General features: G+C 47.9%; 1 protein-coding gene across 1 annotated transcript; it reads right to left on the bottom strand.

The window, feature by feature from the left end:
- Positions 1 to 406: 406 nt before the first annotated feature.
- LOC130199779 (SLIT-ROBO Rho GTPase-activating protein 3-like) lies at positions 407 to 14168 on the bottom strand (the record flags this gene model as incomplete). The annotated part of the gene is made up of 11 exons (XM_056423527.1): positions 407 to 453; positions 536 to 608; positions 8001 to 8100; positions 9935 to 10042; positions 10316 to 10432; positions 10690 to 10861; positions 10989 to 11044; positions 11423 to 11650; positions 11728 to 11833; positions 13850 to 13978; positions 14066 to 14168. Coding segments are annotated over 11 exons (1239 nt in total), but the record flags the coding sequence as incomplete, so codon positions are not given.
- Between the last annotated feature and the right edge of the window lie 659 nt (positions 14169 to 14827).

Here is a 14827-nt window from a genome sequence, read left to right as displayed (position 1 = left end):
TATTCATTGCGTGGATCGGATATTAAACACCAATATAACACGCAGATCTCAAACCTTCCGGATCTTTTCAAGCGAAACGACGGTGAGGAGCTGCAGGTTTCTTTGATTCTTTCTCAGGCGAGCTGATCTCAGAACCCGCCACTAGGGGGCAGCGTACGCACATGGCAACCGCTTTAAAAAGTCAGTCTGGTGAGAACTAAAGAAGAAGAGAACCCCCACATGAGGCTGGAGAACACGCGAAGCGGGACGGACACACGGACAGCAACACGGCACCGGCACGACGAGATGGCGGCGGCGCAAACAGCAGAAAAATATATCAACATCTTCACCAAACGTATCGACGTCTTCATCGTAATCGACGTTAAACAACCAATCAGAGACTCAGATCCCCCCCCCCCCCTCTCTCTTAGTCCACCGGCCGGAACAGGGTCCGTCCTCTGAGGCCGAAGACGACTTTTTTGGCAGCGGGGGCAGTTTGAGGAAGAGAGGAGGAGGAAGAGGAGGACGAGGAGGAAGAGGGAGCAGGAGGGCCGGCGAGGGGGGGGGGGCGGCGGCTGGCGAGACAAGAGCTCCTTGAACACCGAGTTCATCTGACGGCTGATCATGTCCTGAGAGAGAGATGGAGAGAGAAGAGGAGGAGAGGAGGAGAGGGAGGGAGAGAGGAAGAGAGATAGAGGGAGAGGGAGAAAAAGATGGGGAGGGAGAGAGAGATGGAGAGAGAGAGAGGGAGAGAGGAAGAGATGGAGAGAGAGAGGGAGTGATGGAGAGAGAGAGGGAGAGAGGGAGAAAGAAGAGGAGAGGGAGCGAGAGGAAGAGAGATAGAAAGAAAGGAAGAGAGGGAGATGGGGAGGGAGAGTAAGAGAGAGAGAGAGAGGGAGAGATGGAGAGAGAGAGAGATGGAGAGAGAACGGAAGAGAGGGAGAGGGAGAAAAGGATGGGGAGGGAGAGAGGAAGAGATGGAGAGAGAGAGGGAAAGAGGAAGAGATAGAGAGAGGAAGAGATGGAGAGAGAATGGAACAGAGGGAGAGAGGAAGAGATGGAGAGAGAACGGAAGAGATGGAGGGAGAGGGAGAGGAGGAGAGAGGAAGAGAGATATGGGGAGGGAGAGAGAGATGGAGAGAGAGAGAGGAAGAGAGAGATTTTTTGATTTTTGAAAAACACTTTATTTACATTTTTTCCATCACGTTTCTCTACAAATAAAGTGTTTTAAAAATCAGGTTATTTAAAATAAAAGCAAACAAACAAAACATTAAAAACATTAAAAAAGAAAACATGTTTTACCGAATAAAAAGTGGTGCAAACTCCAGCTCCTCCTCTACCACAGAACAAACAATATCTTTAAAACACCAGCGTTGTTTAAAAGCATCCAGGTCTCCAATGTGTTTGTAAAACCTGAACTCCAGCCAGAGTCTGGCTCTGATGTTACAGAGCCACACTGCCCTGGCTTCCTGCCCCTCTCTGTTTTCCACCCGGGACTTCCTAGTTAAATAAATTGCCATTTTTGCTTCACCGGATAAAAAATTTAGGAGCTGCCACTTTTCTTTTTCTGTTTTTGTAGGCAGCTCCCATGATAAAACCCTTCTCTGTAAAACCACATTAAAAGACTAAAAACCACTGTTAAAAGAGCGAAGAAACTCAAAAGTCTCTTACACTCGTTAAAAACATGGTAAATAGTCTCCCGGAGGTCACAGAAGGGGCACTGGCTCAGGACAGCGGGATTGATTACCGAAATAAAAGCGTTGGACGCGACAGCACCGTGTAAAATCCGCCACTGGAGGTCAGCGGTCCTTTTCTTTAGGGGAGGCTTGTATAGGACCCCCACTGCGGCCAGGGCCTCCATGCCCAAGTCTCTCTGACCACACAGTGGGCGGTCTGTTGCACAGTCTGGACCTGTTGATGCTCTTCACGAGGTTAAAATACAAAGTCTTCTTGTCTGCTTTGTTCAGTGTGCAGTTTTCTGGGTGGCTCGTTCTTAGCAGGGGCGGTGAGTCCCCTAGCCCCGGGCTGAGGGAGATGTTTGGGAAGGGGTCTGCAGGGTCCGGCTCTGCTCTCTGCTGGCTGTAGTCGTTGAGGAGGCTCCTCTCCAACCCGGTCAGCCTCTGCCTCCACAGCTCCAGGAGCCTCCTCGCCACCCGGTCGGAATGCATCCCCAGCAGGAGCCCAGGGCCGGGGGGTTGCTCAGCGTCGGCCCCACTGCATCCACCAACTGCTGCAGAGAAAGGGTCTTTGTTCGCAGCAGCGCCCCCGTTAGTCCAGGGGTGACGCTGCTGCTAATGTCTAGTTTTGCCCGTGAATTAATGGTTCTCTCAACAACCAGAACAGAGAGTCAGACTGTGGGCACCTTTCGTGCTTAAAAAAGGGCCCACGACCTAAAACACCCTGATAAAAGGAGGCAGCCCACTTAGTTTTAAAAAGCTGGGGTCTATTAAAAACAGAGCAGTATCCAGCCCTAGGTTGTCAGCACGTCTGAGGATGCAGCTGGCCACGTCTCGCCACACTAAAACCCCGGACTCGTTAAAACTTCTGAACAAACTGTAATCTAAAAGTGGCCGTCCGGCTGGCCAGGTGGACAAGGCCCTGTCCCCTCCTCTCTGGCTAAAACAGCACCCCTGTGGCACCCAGTGTAGACCCTCCCAAAAGAAATCCACCATCTTCTTTTGTATGTTGGCTAAGAAGCCCGAGGGAGGGTCTAAACAGGTCAACCTGTGCCACAGTTGGGATGCAATAAGATTGTTTAAAACCAGTACTCTACCTTTAAAAGACATCTGGGGGAGCAGCCACTTCCACTTGGAAAGTTTCCCCTCTATCTTCTCTGTGACGCCCTCCCAGTTCTTCTGGACCATGCTCGGTTTCCCCAGGTATATTCCTAAATATTTAAAACCGTCCGTCTTCCATATGAGTTTTTGTGGAAGAACCGGGAGGCCGCCACGCCACTCCCCCACAGCGAGGGCTTCGCTTTTCTTCCAGTTCACCCTCGCTGATGATGCCGTGCTAAAATCATGTACTATTTGATTTAAAAGGTTTACATCTTTTTGGCTTTTAATAAAAACAACGACGTCGTCGGCATACGCCGATAAAATCATTCTTCCATTAAAACCAGGTAAAACCAAACCATGCAGGCTAGAGCGTATTTTAATGAGGAAGGGCTCGAGGGAGAGTGCGTAGAGCATCCCGGACAGAGCACAGCCCTGCCGGACCCCTCTACTCACTCTAAAAGGAGCACACAGCCTGCCGTTTATCTTCAGCACACTCTCAACATTACTGTACAACACCTTGATCTTAGCTATGAAACCAGCGCTGAACCCAAACTTCCCCAGAACTTTCCAGAGGAAACCGTGTTCAACGCGGTCAAAAGCCTTTTCCTGATCTAGAGAAATCAGACCAGTATCCATACCCAACGAGCTGGAGACCTCCAAAACGTCCCGAATGAGGTGGACGTTATCCACCATGGACCTGCCGGGCACACAGTAGGTCTGGTCCCGATGGAGGACCTGCTCCATAGCTCCCCTCAGCCTGGAGGCCAGGACCCTGGACAGAAGCTTGTAATCCACACACAGCAGAGACACAGGCGCCAGTTACCGATATCCTGCGGGTTTCCTTTTTGGCAGTAGCGTCAGCACTGCCCTCCGGCAGGACATCGGCATGGAACCAGAGGCCAGACTCTCGTTGAAGACGTCTAGGATGTCCCTTCCGAGGACATCCCAGTATTTCTTGTAAAACTCAGCGGGGAGGCCGTCGATCCCGGGGGCGCGCCCTCCCTGCATTCCCTGCAGGGCAGCTTTCAGCTCTTGGGGGGTTATGGGTCTGTCGAGCTCCTCATTAGTCTCCTCGGAGACCTGAGGCAGCTCCCCACAGAGCCCCTCCGCCGACTCTCCCTCCTCCCTATACTCAGTGGCATAAAGGGAGGAGTAAAACCCCACCGCTCGCTTCCGAATCTGGCTTGGCTCCACAACCGGCTGCCCTGCGTCCGTCAGCAGTGAGTGGATCACTCGCCCCTGCCCACTCCTCTTCTCCAGGCCGAAGAAGAAGCTAGAGGGAGTGTCCATCTCCGCGATGGTCTGGAATCGGGACCTGACCAGTGCGCCTTGTACTCTAACTTCGAACAGGTCGGCGAGAGCCGCTTTTACTTTGAGGACTTCAATATGTCCTCGATCTCCTGTGGACTCGCTCAAACTTTCTAGGTCCACTATCTCAGTCTCCAGGTCCTTCATAGATCTGGTGACGTCTCTAGTGACGTTGAAAGTGTGCTGCTGACAAAGGAGCTTAATTTCTACCTTACCACGGTCCCACCACTGCCTAAGATTATTAAAATCACTCTTCCTCAACCTAAAAATGCCCCAAAATAAAACAACACCTCTCTAAAACTCCTATTGAAAGTTAAAACTGTATTAAAATGCCAATATGCGCTCCTGGGTAAAAAGTTCCTAATAAAAACATGACATAAAACCAAAGAGTGATCAGTAAAACCAGCGAACAATGCTGCACATTTTAAAAATACTAAAATGGTGCTTAAAAACATAAATACGGTCTAACCTGGCTGAGGAGATCCTTCCCTCCCTAACATGGGACCATGTGTACTGTCGGCAGTCCGGATGCATCCTTCTCCACACGTCCACCAGGCCATGAGAATGGACCAGCCTCCTCAGCACCTGCTGTGAAGCTGGATGTGGCTCTGTGTGATTTCTGTCTTTAAAATCATCCTCTGTGCAGTTAAAATCCTCTTCCAAGAATAAAAAATCTTCCGTGGCACAGTCATTTAAAACATCATTAATTTTGGATAAAAACAGCTTCCTCTCTGCCCCGGTTGTTGGAGCATAGACATTAATTAAAACAACATTAAAAAGGTCGAACCGTGCTTTCACAAAGAACAGCCTCCCCTCCACGATGTGTTTGACCTCCAGTGACCGCGGGCTGAAGGCCCTGGAGAAGAGGAAGCCCACTCCTCTGCTGAGGTTGGTGTTGTGGCTCAGTAGGACTTCCCCCCCCCACTCCCTCCTCCAGTCCGCCTCGTTGGTGCTGTCGCTGTGCGTCTCTTGTAAGAAGAGAACATCGTTGGCTTTCATCTTGTTAAATTCATAAATAGATGTTCTCTTCTTACTGTCCCTCGCTCCATTTACGTTTAAAACACCGACTCTGAATGTGTTCATTAAAAGAAAAGAGTTTAAAAAACAAATAAAACTTAAAATCAACAAATCAAATAAAACCCACATTTGAGCTCTCCACCTCCCCCTGCTGGATGCACTCCTTTACTTTGAGTAAAATCTTTTTAATCCTAAAACCTCTTGCTTTTCAAACTTTTTCTTTTCATATAATATCGGCAAGACTGTACAAAGTTCACGAGGTCAGAGAAGAGATCCGTGACCTCCACTTTCCTTTTGTTTTTTGTTCTGTGTAAAAACTGGCTTATTTCATCCACTGTATGAAGTTTTTGAGCTTGACTGTTTGTTAAAATTAGAGGAGAGTCGCTGTCGTCTGCCCCCTCCTCATCACTGCTGTCCTCCACCGGCCCCGCCCCTTGACTCCTCCTCCTCTCCTCCACCCTGCTGGCCTTGGCCTCGCTGCCGGCACTCTGGCCGCTCTTCTTTCTTTTTGGGGCTCCTTTCTGCCCCCCTGCTTCCTCCTCATCCATCTCTACCTGCTCCGCCCCCTCTTCCTCTGCACCGTCCTCCTCCACCTCTTCGCCTCCACCCACCTGCCCTACCCCCTCTATGGGCTTCTCACCACCCTTGTCCTCGTCTTTATTTCCCTTTTCCTCCTCTTTCCCACTTTCCTCTTTATTCTCCACCCCACTCCCCACTTCCACCTCTAAGCCCGTGCCACCATCACCACCATCACCAATATTTTTTGTTGTTTTTTAAATCTTTTTTTGTTTGTTTTTTTCCCCTTCTTTTTCTTGTTTTCCTTCCTCCTCCCCACTTCCCACCTCACCCACAGCCTCTACCCCACTGCTCTTGGCAGATCCCCCCACATCCCCTCCATTTTCTTGGTCCTCACTGCCCTGTCCAGCCTCCCCACCCTCTTCCCCCCCCTCGCCACCCTTACCCCCATCGCCACCATCACCACCATCACCACCATCACTCACTCCCTCATTCATACTCACCACATGTGTGTCAGATACAGCAGCAGTGACGCCGCTCGCCGCGCTCTCCGCTGGAATCGGCGGCCCCGCAGCCGCAGCGCCTGCCGGCGCTCCGGCAGCGTCTCCTCTCAGAGACGCCGCGGTTGCAATCCCTGCTGCCGCAGCCGCGGCAGCCGCCGCACTAGCGGCGCCCCACGCTGGTGTAGCGCGACGCGGCGCTCCGGACGGACCCGAGCCGCCCGGACCAGCTGGTGCAGGGTCGCCGCGCTTCGAGCAGACCCTCGCGGTGTGCCCCTCCTCTCCGCAATGAAAGCACTTCATCGCCGATGAAGACGCGTAGACGTTATAGTTGAAATCATCTACTCTGACGCTGAAGCGCAGGTTTAACTCCGCGCTCCGGTCGTTGAGTATCATATAAACCGATCTACGATGACTCATGATGTGCTTCATCTCGCTCTCCTTGAACCCCGATGAGATCTTTCTCATCGGGGAGACCAGTTTTCCGTGCCGGGAGAGCTCTCTGCTGAGAAACTCATCGGAGATGAGCGGAGGGACGTTTGAAACGAGGACTCTGGTGGACGGCTGATCCAGCGGAAACACCTGCACAAACAAATCTCCCACCGAGAGACCCTCCTCTACCACTTGGCTCACCTTCCCCACCTGATCCAGGAAGATCACGACCGAGCCGTTCATCTTGCCGGCGGACTTCACGCTGCTGAACCCGACCTTCTTCCCGACTGCCCGAGCCAATTCCTCCACGCTGCACGAGGAGTCACCGGAGATCTTAATCCCGTGTCTCCTCGTGAGCAGCGGGGGGGGAATCGGTGCAAACATTTCTGCCACGCACCGAGCCCGGTGAGGCACCGGCAGCGGGAAGACACCCAGAGAAAAACCAAATAACCACCAAACAAATTAAACTACTGTGAAACCCAACTAATAAACCACATAAACTAAATACAAACAACTATGAAAGAATAGAGAAGAGAGAAACACACAGACAACGCCCAGCAGCTCTCAATCACACACCCTGTCGCTCTGACGCTCAGCGTGAACTGAGAGAGAGAGGGAGAGAGGGGGAGGGAGAGAGAGAGAGGGAGAGATGGAGAGAGAGAGGGAGTGATGGAGAGAGAGAGGGAGAGAGGGAGAAAGAAGAGGAGGAGAGGGAGCGAGAGGAAGAGAGATAGAAAGAAAGGAAGAGAGGGAGATGGGGAGGGAGAGTAAGAAAGAGAGAGAGAGAGGGAGAGATGGAGAGAGAGTGAGAGATGGAGAGAGAATGGAAGAGAGGGAGAGGGAGAAAAGGATGGGGAGGGAGAGAGGAAGAGATGGAGAGAGAGGGAAAGAGGAAGAGAGAGAGAGGAAGAGATGGAGAGAGAACGGAACAGAGGGAGAGGGAGAGAGGAAGAGATGGAGAGAGAACGGAAGAGAGGGAGAAAAAGATGGGGAGAGGAAGAGATGGAGAGAGAGGGAAAGAGGAAGAGAGAGAGAGATGGAGTGATGGAGAGAGAGAAGGAGAAAGAAGAGGAGAGGGAGCGAGAGGAAGAGAGATAGAAAGAAAGGAAGAGAGGGAGGGAGAGTAAGAGTGAGGGAGAGATGGAGAGATGGAGAGAGTGAGAGAGAGAGAGAGTGAGAGAGTGATGAGAGAGAGAGTGAGAGAGAGAGGGAGAGAGAGAGTGAGAGAGTGAGAGAGAGAGAGAGAGAGAGAGAGTTATAATGACAGCGTCTTCATCTTGAAGGTTGAGGCTCTGTTCCTCTGGTGTTTCACATGGTTTGATATGAATTATTAAAACAGTTTCTCTCTCCTGTGTTCCATAACAACAGGAGAACATAACGTGTGTTGTTGTTGTTGTTGTTGTTGTTGTTGTTGTTTTAAATGAAGAGGTCCAGAGGTCTCTGCAGTCCCAAAGTACTCGGGCTGACCCACCTTGTCCGCGGCCGGTTTGTCGGCCTGGCCAGAGGCCGGTCTGTCCGGCCTGAAGCCGGCCTGCCGCACCGTGTCCAGCGTGTGCCTTCGCTCCTGAGACCTGAAGACGAGGGAGAGGGCACGACGTCAACGCCTGAGGAGACGGACGCAGGAAACTCTGAACCTCTTTCACTGAGAGCTCTTTAACCTCTGTTTGGTCTCTTTAACCTCTGTTTGGTCTCTTTTATATCTGTTTGGTCTCTTTTATCTCTGTTTGGTCTCTTTAACCTCTGTTTGGTCTCTTTTACCTCTGTTTGGTCTCTTTAACCTCTGTTTGGTCTCTTTTACCTCTGTTTGGTCTCTTTAACCTCTGTTTGGTCTCTTTTACCTCTGTTTGGTCTCTTTTATCTCTGTTTGGTCTCTTTTACCTCTGTTTGGTCTCTTTTATCTCTGTTTGGTCTCTTTTATCTCTGTTTGGTCTCTTTTACCTCTGTTTGGTCTCTTTTACCTCGGTTTGGTCTCTTTTATCTCTGTTTGGTCTCTTTTACCTCTGTTTGGTCTCTTTTACATCTGTTTGGTCTCTTTTATCTCTGTTTGGTCTCTTTTACCTCTGTTTGGTCTCTTTTATCTCTGTTTGGTCTCTTTTATCTCTGTTTGGTCTCTTTTATCTCTGTTTGGTCTCTTTTACCTCTGTTTGGTCTCTTTTATCTCTGTTTGGTCTCTTTTACCTCTGTTTGGTCTCTTTTACCTCTGTTTGGTCTCTTTTATCTCTGTTTGGTCTCTTTTACCTCTGTTTGGTCTCTTTTACCTCTGTTTGGTCTCTTTTATCTCTGTTTGGTCTCTTTTACCTCTGTTTGGTCTCTTTTATCTCTGTTTGGTCTCTTTTACCTCTGTTTGGTCTCTTTTACCTCTGTTTGGTCTCTTTTATCTCGGTTTGGTCTCTTTTATCTCTGTTTTGTCTCTTTTATCTCTGTTTGGTCTTTTTTATCTCTGTTTGGTCTCTTTTACCTCTGTTTGGTCTCTTTTATCTCTGTTTGGTCTCTTTTGTCTCTGTTTTGTCTCTTATCTCTGTTTGGTCTCTTTTACCTCTGTTTGGTCTCTTTTACCTCTGTTTGGTCTCTTGTATCTCTGTTTGGTCTCTTTTAGCTCTGTTTTGTCTCTTTTAGCTCTGTTTTGGTCTCTTTACCTTCGCATTGAAAATGCGGAAGGTTATGTTTTGATCGCCGTGTATTTATTTATTTATTTGTATTGCGTGTTACTCGCATAACAAAAAAAGTTTTAAACCGAATCGCATGAAATTCGGTGGGATGATTGGTTATTATCTGGGGACCATTTGATTATATTTTGGGATTGATCGGGTCAAAGGTCAAGGTCATGAAAAGGTCAAAATCTTCTTTTTACCATAGCACGGTCAATTTCTATCCAATTGGCATGCAACTAATGCCAATATGTTCATAATTCAATGCCCAATCTTGTGATATGTGAAGGTATGCGCTCTACCGAGTGCCCATTCTAGTTTATCTCTGTTTTGTCTCTTTTAGCTCTTGTTTTGGCCTCAAAACCAGAGCGGTGAGGCTGAACTAGAGTGTGAGAGTTGTGGGATGTAAATAAACAATGAGCTGAAGGAGTAAACAACAAGCAACACACAGCTGAGCTGAAATGATCGTCCGTGGGTTTGCCGATACCAGCGACCCCTTAAAACACACATATAGTATAAAATACTATAATATATATAATATATAAAGTATTATGATCTATTGCTCATTCATTACCTGCTTCACAGTATCAAAGGGGATGTTGTTTCCCTTCATGTTGAATCTTTCTACACAATATGTATCCCCAATACTTCTCTCTTTATACACACATATACATATACATGTATATATATATATGTATATGTGTGTATATGTGTGTATGTATATGTCATGCAGCACATCCAGGTGTGTGAGTCTTACACGGGCAGGTGTCGCGTGGCGGGAGACGTCGGCGGCTTTTGACCGGCGCTCCCGTCGCTCCCTCTCTGTCTCCCTGGCAACGAGGCGCTGTCGCTGTTCACCCGCATCCTGGAGACACACACACACACACACACAACAACTTTACTAAGACACTCACTTGCTTTCATGAGAGTATATGGAAGTGGGTATTACTATCTGTGAGTGTGTGTGCATGTGAGTGAGTGTGTGTATGCATGCGTGTGCTTGGGTGGGTGTGTGTGTGCGAGTGTGTGTCAGTGTGTGTGTGCCTGTGCATGCGTGTATATTTGTGTGTTCGTGTGTGTGTGCGTGTGCATGTACACGTGTGTATGTGTGTGTGCATGTGTGTGTGTGTGTGTGTACCGGGTTGTGTTCTCCATCTGTGGATCATCTGTCGTTAGGTTTCCAGTGCTGCCGCCTCCTCCTCCTCCTCCTCCTCCTCCTCCTCCTCCGTCCTCTCTCTTCCCTCCTCGCTCTGATCTGGGAGGAGGAAGAGGAAACACATTTTCATAATATAGTTCACAACGAACATTTTGAAGATGATGCAGAAATCTCTAGCGAGTGGACAAAATAATGACAAATAAATAAAATGTATCAATGTAACAATGTAACAATGTATCAACTCTACAACAGCTGTATACAATAAGTGGGCGTCGTCATTGTGACGTCACCGTCGCCATCTTAGATTTCGGACGTCACCATGTGTTGTGTTTTTGCAGCCAATGAGGGTCACTCACCCTTCCAGCACGCTGATGTACTTGTGAGGGATGAGACCCTTAACCCCGCCCACTTCGCCTCTCCACCAATCACAGGAGGCCTTGCTGTGCAGGATGAGCAGCTCCCCTTGCTTGAAGGACAGCTCCGCCAGAGACCTCGCCGAGTAGTCAAACATGGCCACCGCCTCCCACTCTGCACACACACACACACACAGTCACAATGTGTACTTGTGTGTGTTTGTGTAGGTGTGTGTATGTGTGTGTGTGAATGTGTGTTTGTGTGTGTGTTTCTGCATGTGTGTGTGAGTGTGTGTCCTCACCGTCCTCACTGGGCAGATGCTCCGCCTCTCCGTCTCCCTCCTCTGTGATTGGTTCACTGCAGACGAGCAGAAAAACCAAAGTGGTCACAGCTCAGTTCAGATGTCACGCCACATTTCACACACGACCTTTAACCCCTCACAACGCTGAGAGACACACAGTATATTATATATATACATATAAATATGTATATATATATATATATATATAAATATCCGTGAAGAACACAGAGCCATCTTTGTCTTAAACTCATGACCAGCGTGAGGTTGACAGAAATAAATTAGTGAAGATGACCCACCCTAAATAATTAGTATTCATGCTTTTTAATTATCTGTAGCCTCCATTTCATTCATTTAACAATAAATGTTCATTATTCAATTATATTTGTCGGATAATTTAAAAAAGACGTTCCGTAAAACGACGTTCCCCCGCTCACCAGTACTCCTGCTCCAGGGTCATGTGCTTCTCGTAGACGGGGCCCGGCAGCTCCGATTGGCCGGGGTAGATGCCGTCGTGCTGGAGGATCATGGTCTTGACCAGGTCGTTGACCTGCGGTTGCTGGGCGACGGCGTCGTCGGAGTCCAGCCCCCTCAGCAGGCTGGGCCCGAAGCACACGGCCAGGTTGTAGGGCTGCATCATGTTCTCGTCGCTGTACTGAGACACGCTAAATAAATGGATTATACACTTTTATATCTCATCGGTTTAAAAAAACCGCTACCTGCGCGTCACGTGGCGTCTTACTGATGGAGGAACGCGAACAGGTAGCGCATCACGATGAGGAGCGGCCGCGGGAACGTGGAGATGACGGCTTTGATCTGGGCGTCTTTCTCCGACACGCCTTCGATCTCTGGAGGAGCGGAGCGGGAGGGGTCAGAGGTCAGCAGGTCAGGGGGTTTCACGTTTTTTCTTCTTCATTCAATCATTTTATTTTAAGTTTTTACGAGTTACACCAGACAACCAAAAACAACAACTAATAAATAAAAATTACATAACAATCAGACAAGGACAAAAATGGTAAAGACAATATATATATATATTTTTTAACGGGGTTCTATTAACATTTTATGTCACGTTTTTTTAACGGTAAAAACAACTCTTTTTTTCACAGAGGTTTTTTTTCATATAGCCTAATTTATATCACTTTTTCATTTTCTTTAATTAGAATTGACAGTATTTCAGATTTTCTTTATTCTAATAGAAATTCTGAAGGATTTTGAACCGTTCAGATTTCCAGGGGGTCTGCGGTTCAAATCCCCCGCCCTAGTCGATGTGTCCTTGAGCAAATACACTTAACCCCTGAGTTGCTCCCCGTAGCTGTGTTTCCGGTGTGTGAATGTAATCTTTAAATAACTTTAAAAGCGCTTCATAAATGAAAAGGATTCTTCTTATTATGAGGAAAGATTCTTGAATGTTTGAAGCTTCAAAGTTTCGCCATAAACTCTCGACGACGTGACGCCCTCGAGGTTCAGACTTTAAAGCAAATACCTAAACTACTGAGGTTGATTTACTCTGCAGCTGACGGGAAGCACAAACATTTATGGGGAGTAAACACCCGGCGGCCCGGCTCACAACCCGACGAGCTGACGCTGACTCACACTCTGTGTTGGAAAACAGAACTGGGCCTGCAGCGGCGAGGGAGACGGGAGAGGAAGTGGAAGTGACTTTGTGTGTGCAGAATCTGTCAAGTAGCGACCGCTTCGCTCCCCAGACAGCAGGTCGTAGGTGTCAGGATCTGGAGTTTGTGTCTCGTTTTGTGTCTTGTTTTGAAGTCCTCGTGTCGTCTGTCTCCCTGTGATTGGCTGCCCTGGTCCTGATTGGTTCCTTCTGTGTGATTGCTGGCCCCGCCCTCATTGTGTCCACCTGTGTCTCGTTCCCCGTTGTCCAATCACCTCCGCCTGCCTGTGTATGTAAACCCTGTTGGTCTCATTCCCAGTGTGGCTTCGTACTGTTTGGTCTGCGTTTTGTCGTTCTGTCTAGTTTGTGGAAATTAAATATTGGTTTTGCAGAAGTTATGTCGGCATTTGGGTCCTCTGTCGCTGCGACATCCGTGACACCTCATGACAGTAGGATGTCTTATGAACATATTTATTTATTTATATATATATATTTATTTATATATATATCTATATTTTTTTTCTTACAAATGTTCAGCAACGTAGGAACCTGTTTGAAATGAGCATGTGTCTTTACATAATAGGCCACACCCCTTAGAAGTTCATTGGTCCGTATTTTCTGAACGCAATGAGATATTAACACGATTTAAAGGAGGTTCGATGAGATTGAACCAATGATGAACCACAGAAAGTTTCATAGGAATCGGACCCAGCGTTCAGGAAGAGATGGAAAGAACATGTTTTTCTTACAAAATTAAAAATGGTGGAAAAATCTAAGTAGGCGGAGCTTATGGCTATAATTATAGTTTTTGTATAACAGGTCCAAGTGGACATCTCTGCCAAATTTAAAGAGAATCGGTCATTGGGTGCAAAAAGCGTGGCCTTTTGAACAAAAATATATTGTAGGGGGCGCTGTAGAAAAAAATGTTGTGCCCAAATGCGAGACCCCAAAATGTCGTGTTTTTCACCGGTCCTGATATTCAACTTTTGGGATATGATAAAGCCCCCCAAATGTCAAGAACACATAGTGGACAATCATAAGAAGAAGAATTCATCGAAATATAATAATTTTTTAAATTTATTATTTATTTATTTATTTATTTAACCAGGAAATGCCTCAATAATAGGTTCCTCTACGACGAGATCGTCAAAAGGACCTATTTAGAGCTTTTTTGGTTATGACAGTTATTGCGCGTGACGTTATTACAATATAAGCATCAGCTGGGTGTGGGGGGGGGGGGGGGACTTACGGACACACTCCAGTAGCTGGGAGTAGCTGTCGTAGGGGAAGAGGGGAGGCTCAAGGCCCCTGAAGTAGAGCTTCAACACACCGGCCACAGAGTCCAGGTCACACTCGCTGTCCGACAGAGGGTCCTCTCCTGTGGGGGGGGGGGGGGGGATGTGTCGTTGAACTTTGTTTTCTTGCACATAAAAAGGATTGCGGGTGAAAACAAAACTCCACCCACCTCTCTCAAAAGCGTCTCTGATGTGGTTGACCTCCCTCTGTGACCCGGGAACTCGGAATATCCCTTCGTGGTGGAGGCCTGACGCAACAACACACACGCATGTTCACACAGGTACACACAGGAGACTACACACAGGAGACTACACACATGCATGTTCATAGAGGTTACACACAGGAGACTACACACATGCATGTTCACACAGGTACACACAGGAGACTACACACATGCATATTCATAGAGGTTACACACAGGAGACTACACACATGCATGTTCATACAGACTACACACAGGAGACTACACACATGCATGTTCACACAGGTTACACACAGGAGACTACACACATGCATGTTCACACAGGTTACACACAGGAGACTACACACATGCATGTTCACACAGGTTACACACAGGAGACAACACACATGCATGTTCACACAGGTTACACACAGGAGACTACACACATGCATGTTCACACAGGTTACACACAGGAGACTACACACATGCATGTTCACACAGGTTACACACAGGAGACTACACACATGCATGTTCACACAGGTTACACACAGGAGACTACACACATGCATGTTCACACAGGTTACACACAGGAGACTACACACATGCATGTTCACAAAGGTACACACATGCATGTTCACACAGGTTACACACATGCATGTTCACACAGGTTACACACATGCATGTTCACACAGGTACACACAGGAGACTACACACATGCATGTTCACACAGGTTACACACAGGAGACAACA

Source organism: Pseudoliparis swirei, chromosome 9 (genome assembly GCF_029220125.1).
Source record: "Pseudoliparis swirei isolate HS2019 ecotype Mariana Trench chromosome 9, NWPU_hadal_v1, whole genome shotgun sequence".
Lineage (NCBI taxonomy): Eukaryota > Metazoa > Chordata > Actinopteri > Perciformes > Liparidae > Pseudoliparis > Pseudoliparis swirei.
Note: the sequence above shows the minus strand (reverse complement) of the source record. Positions and strands in the feature narration are given on the sequence as shown.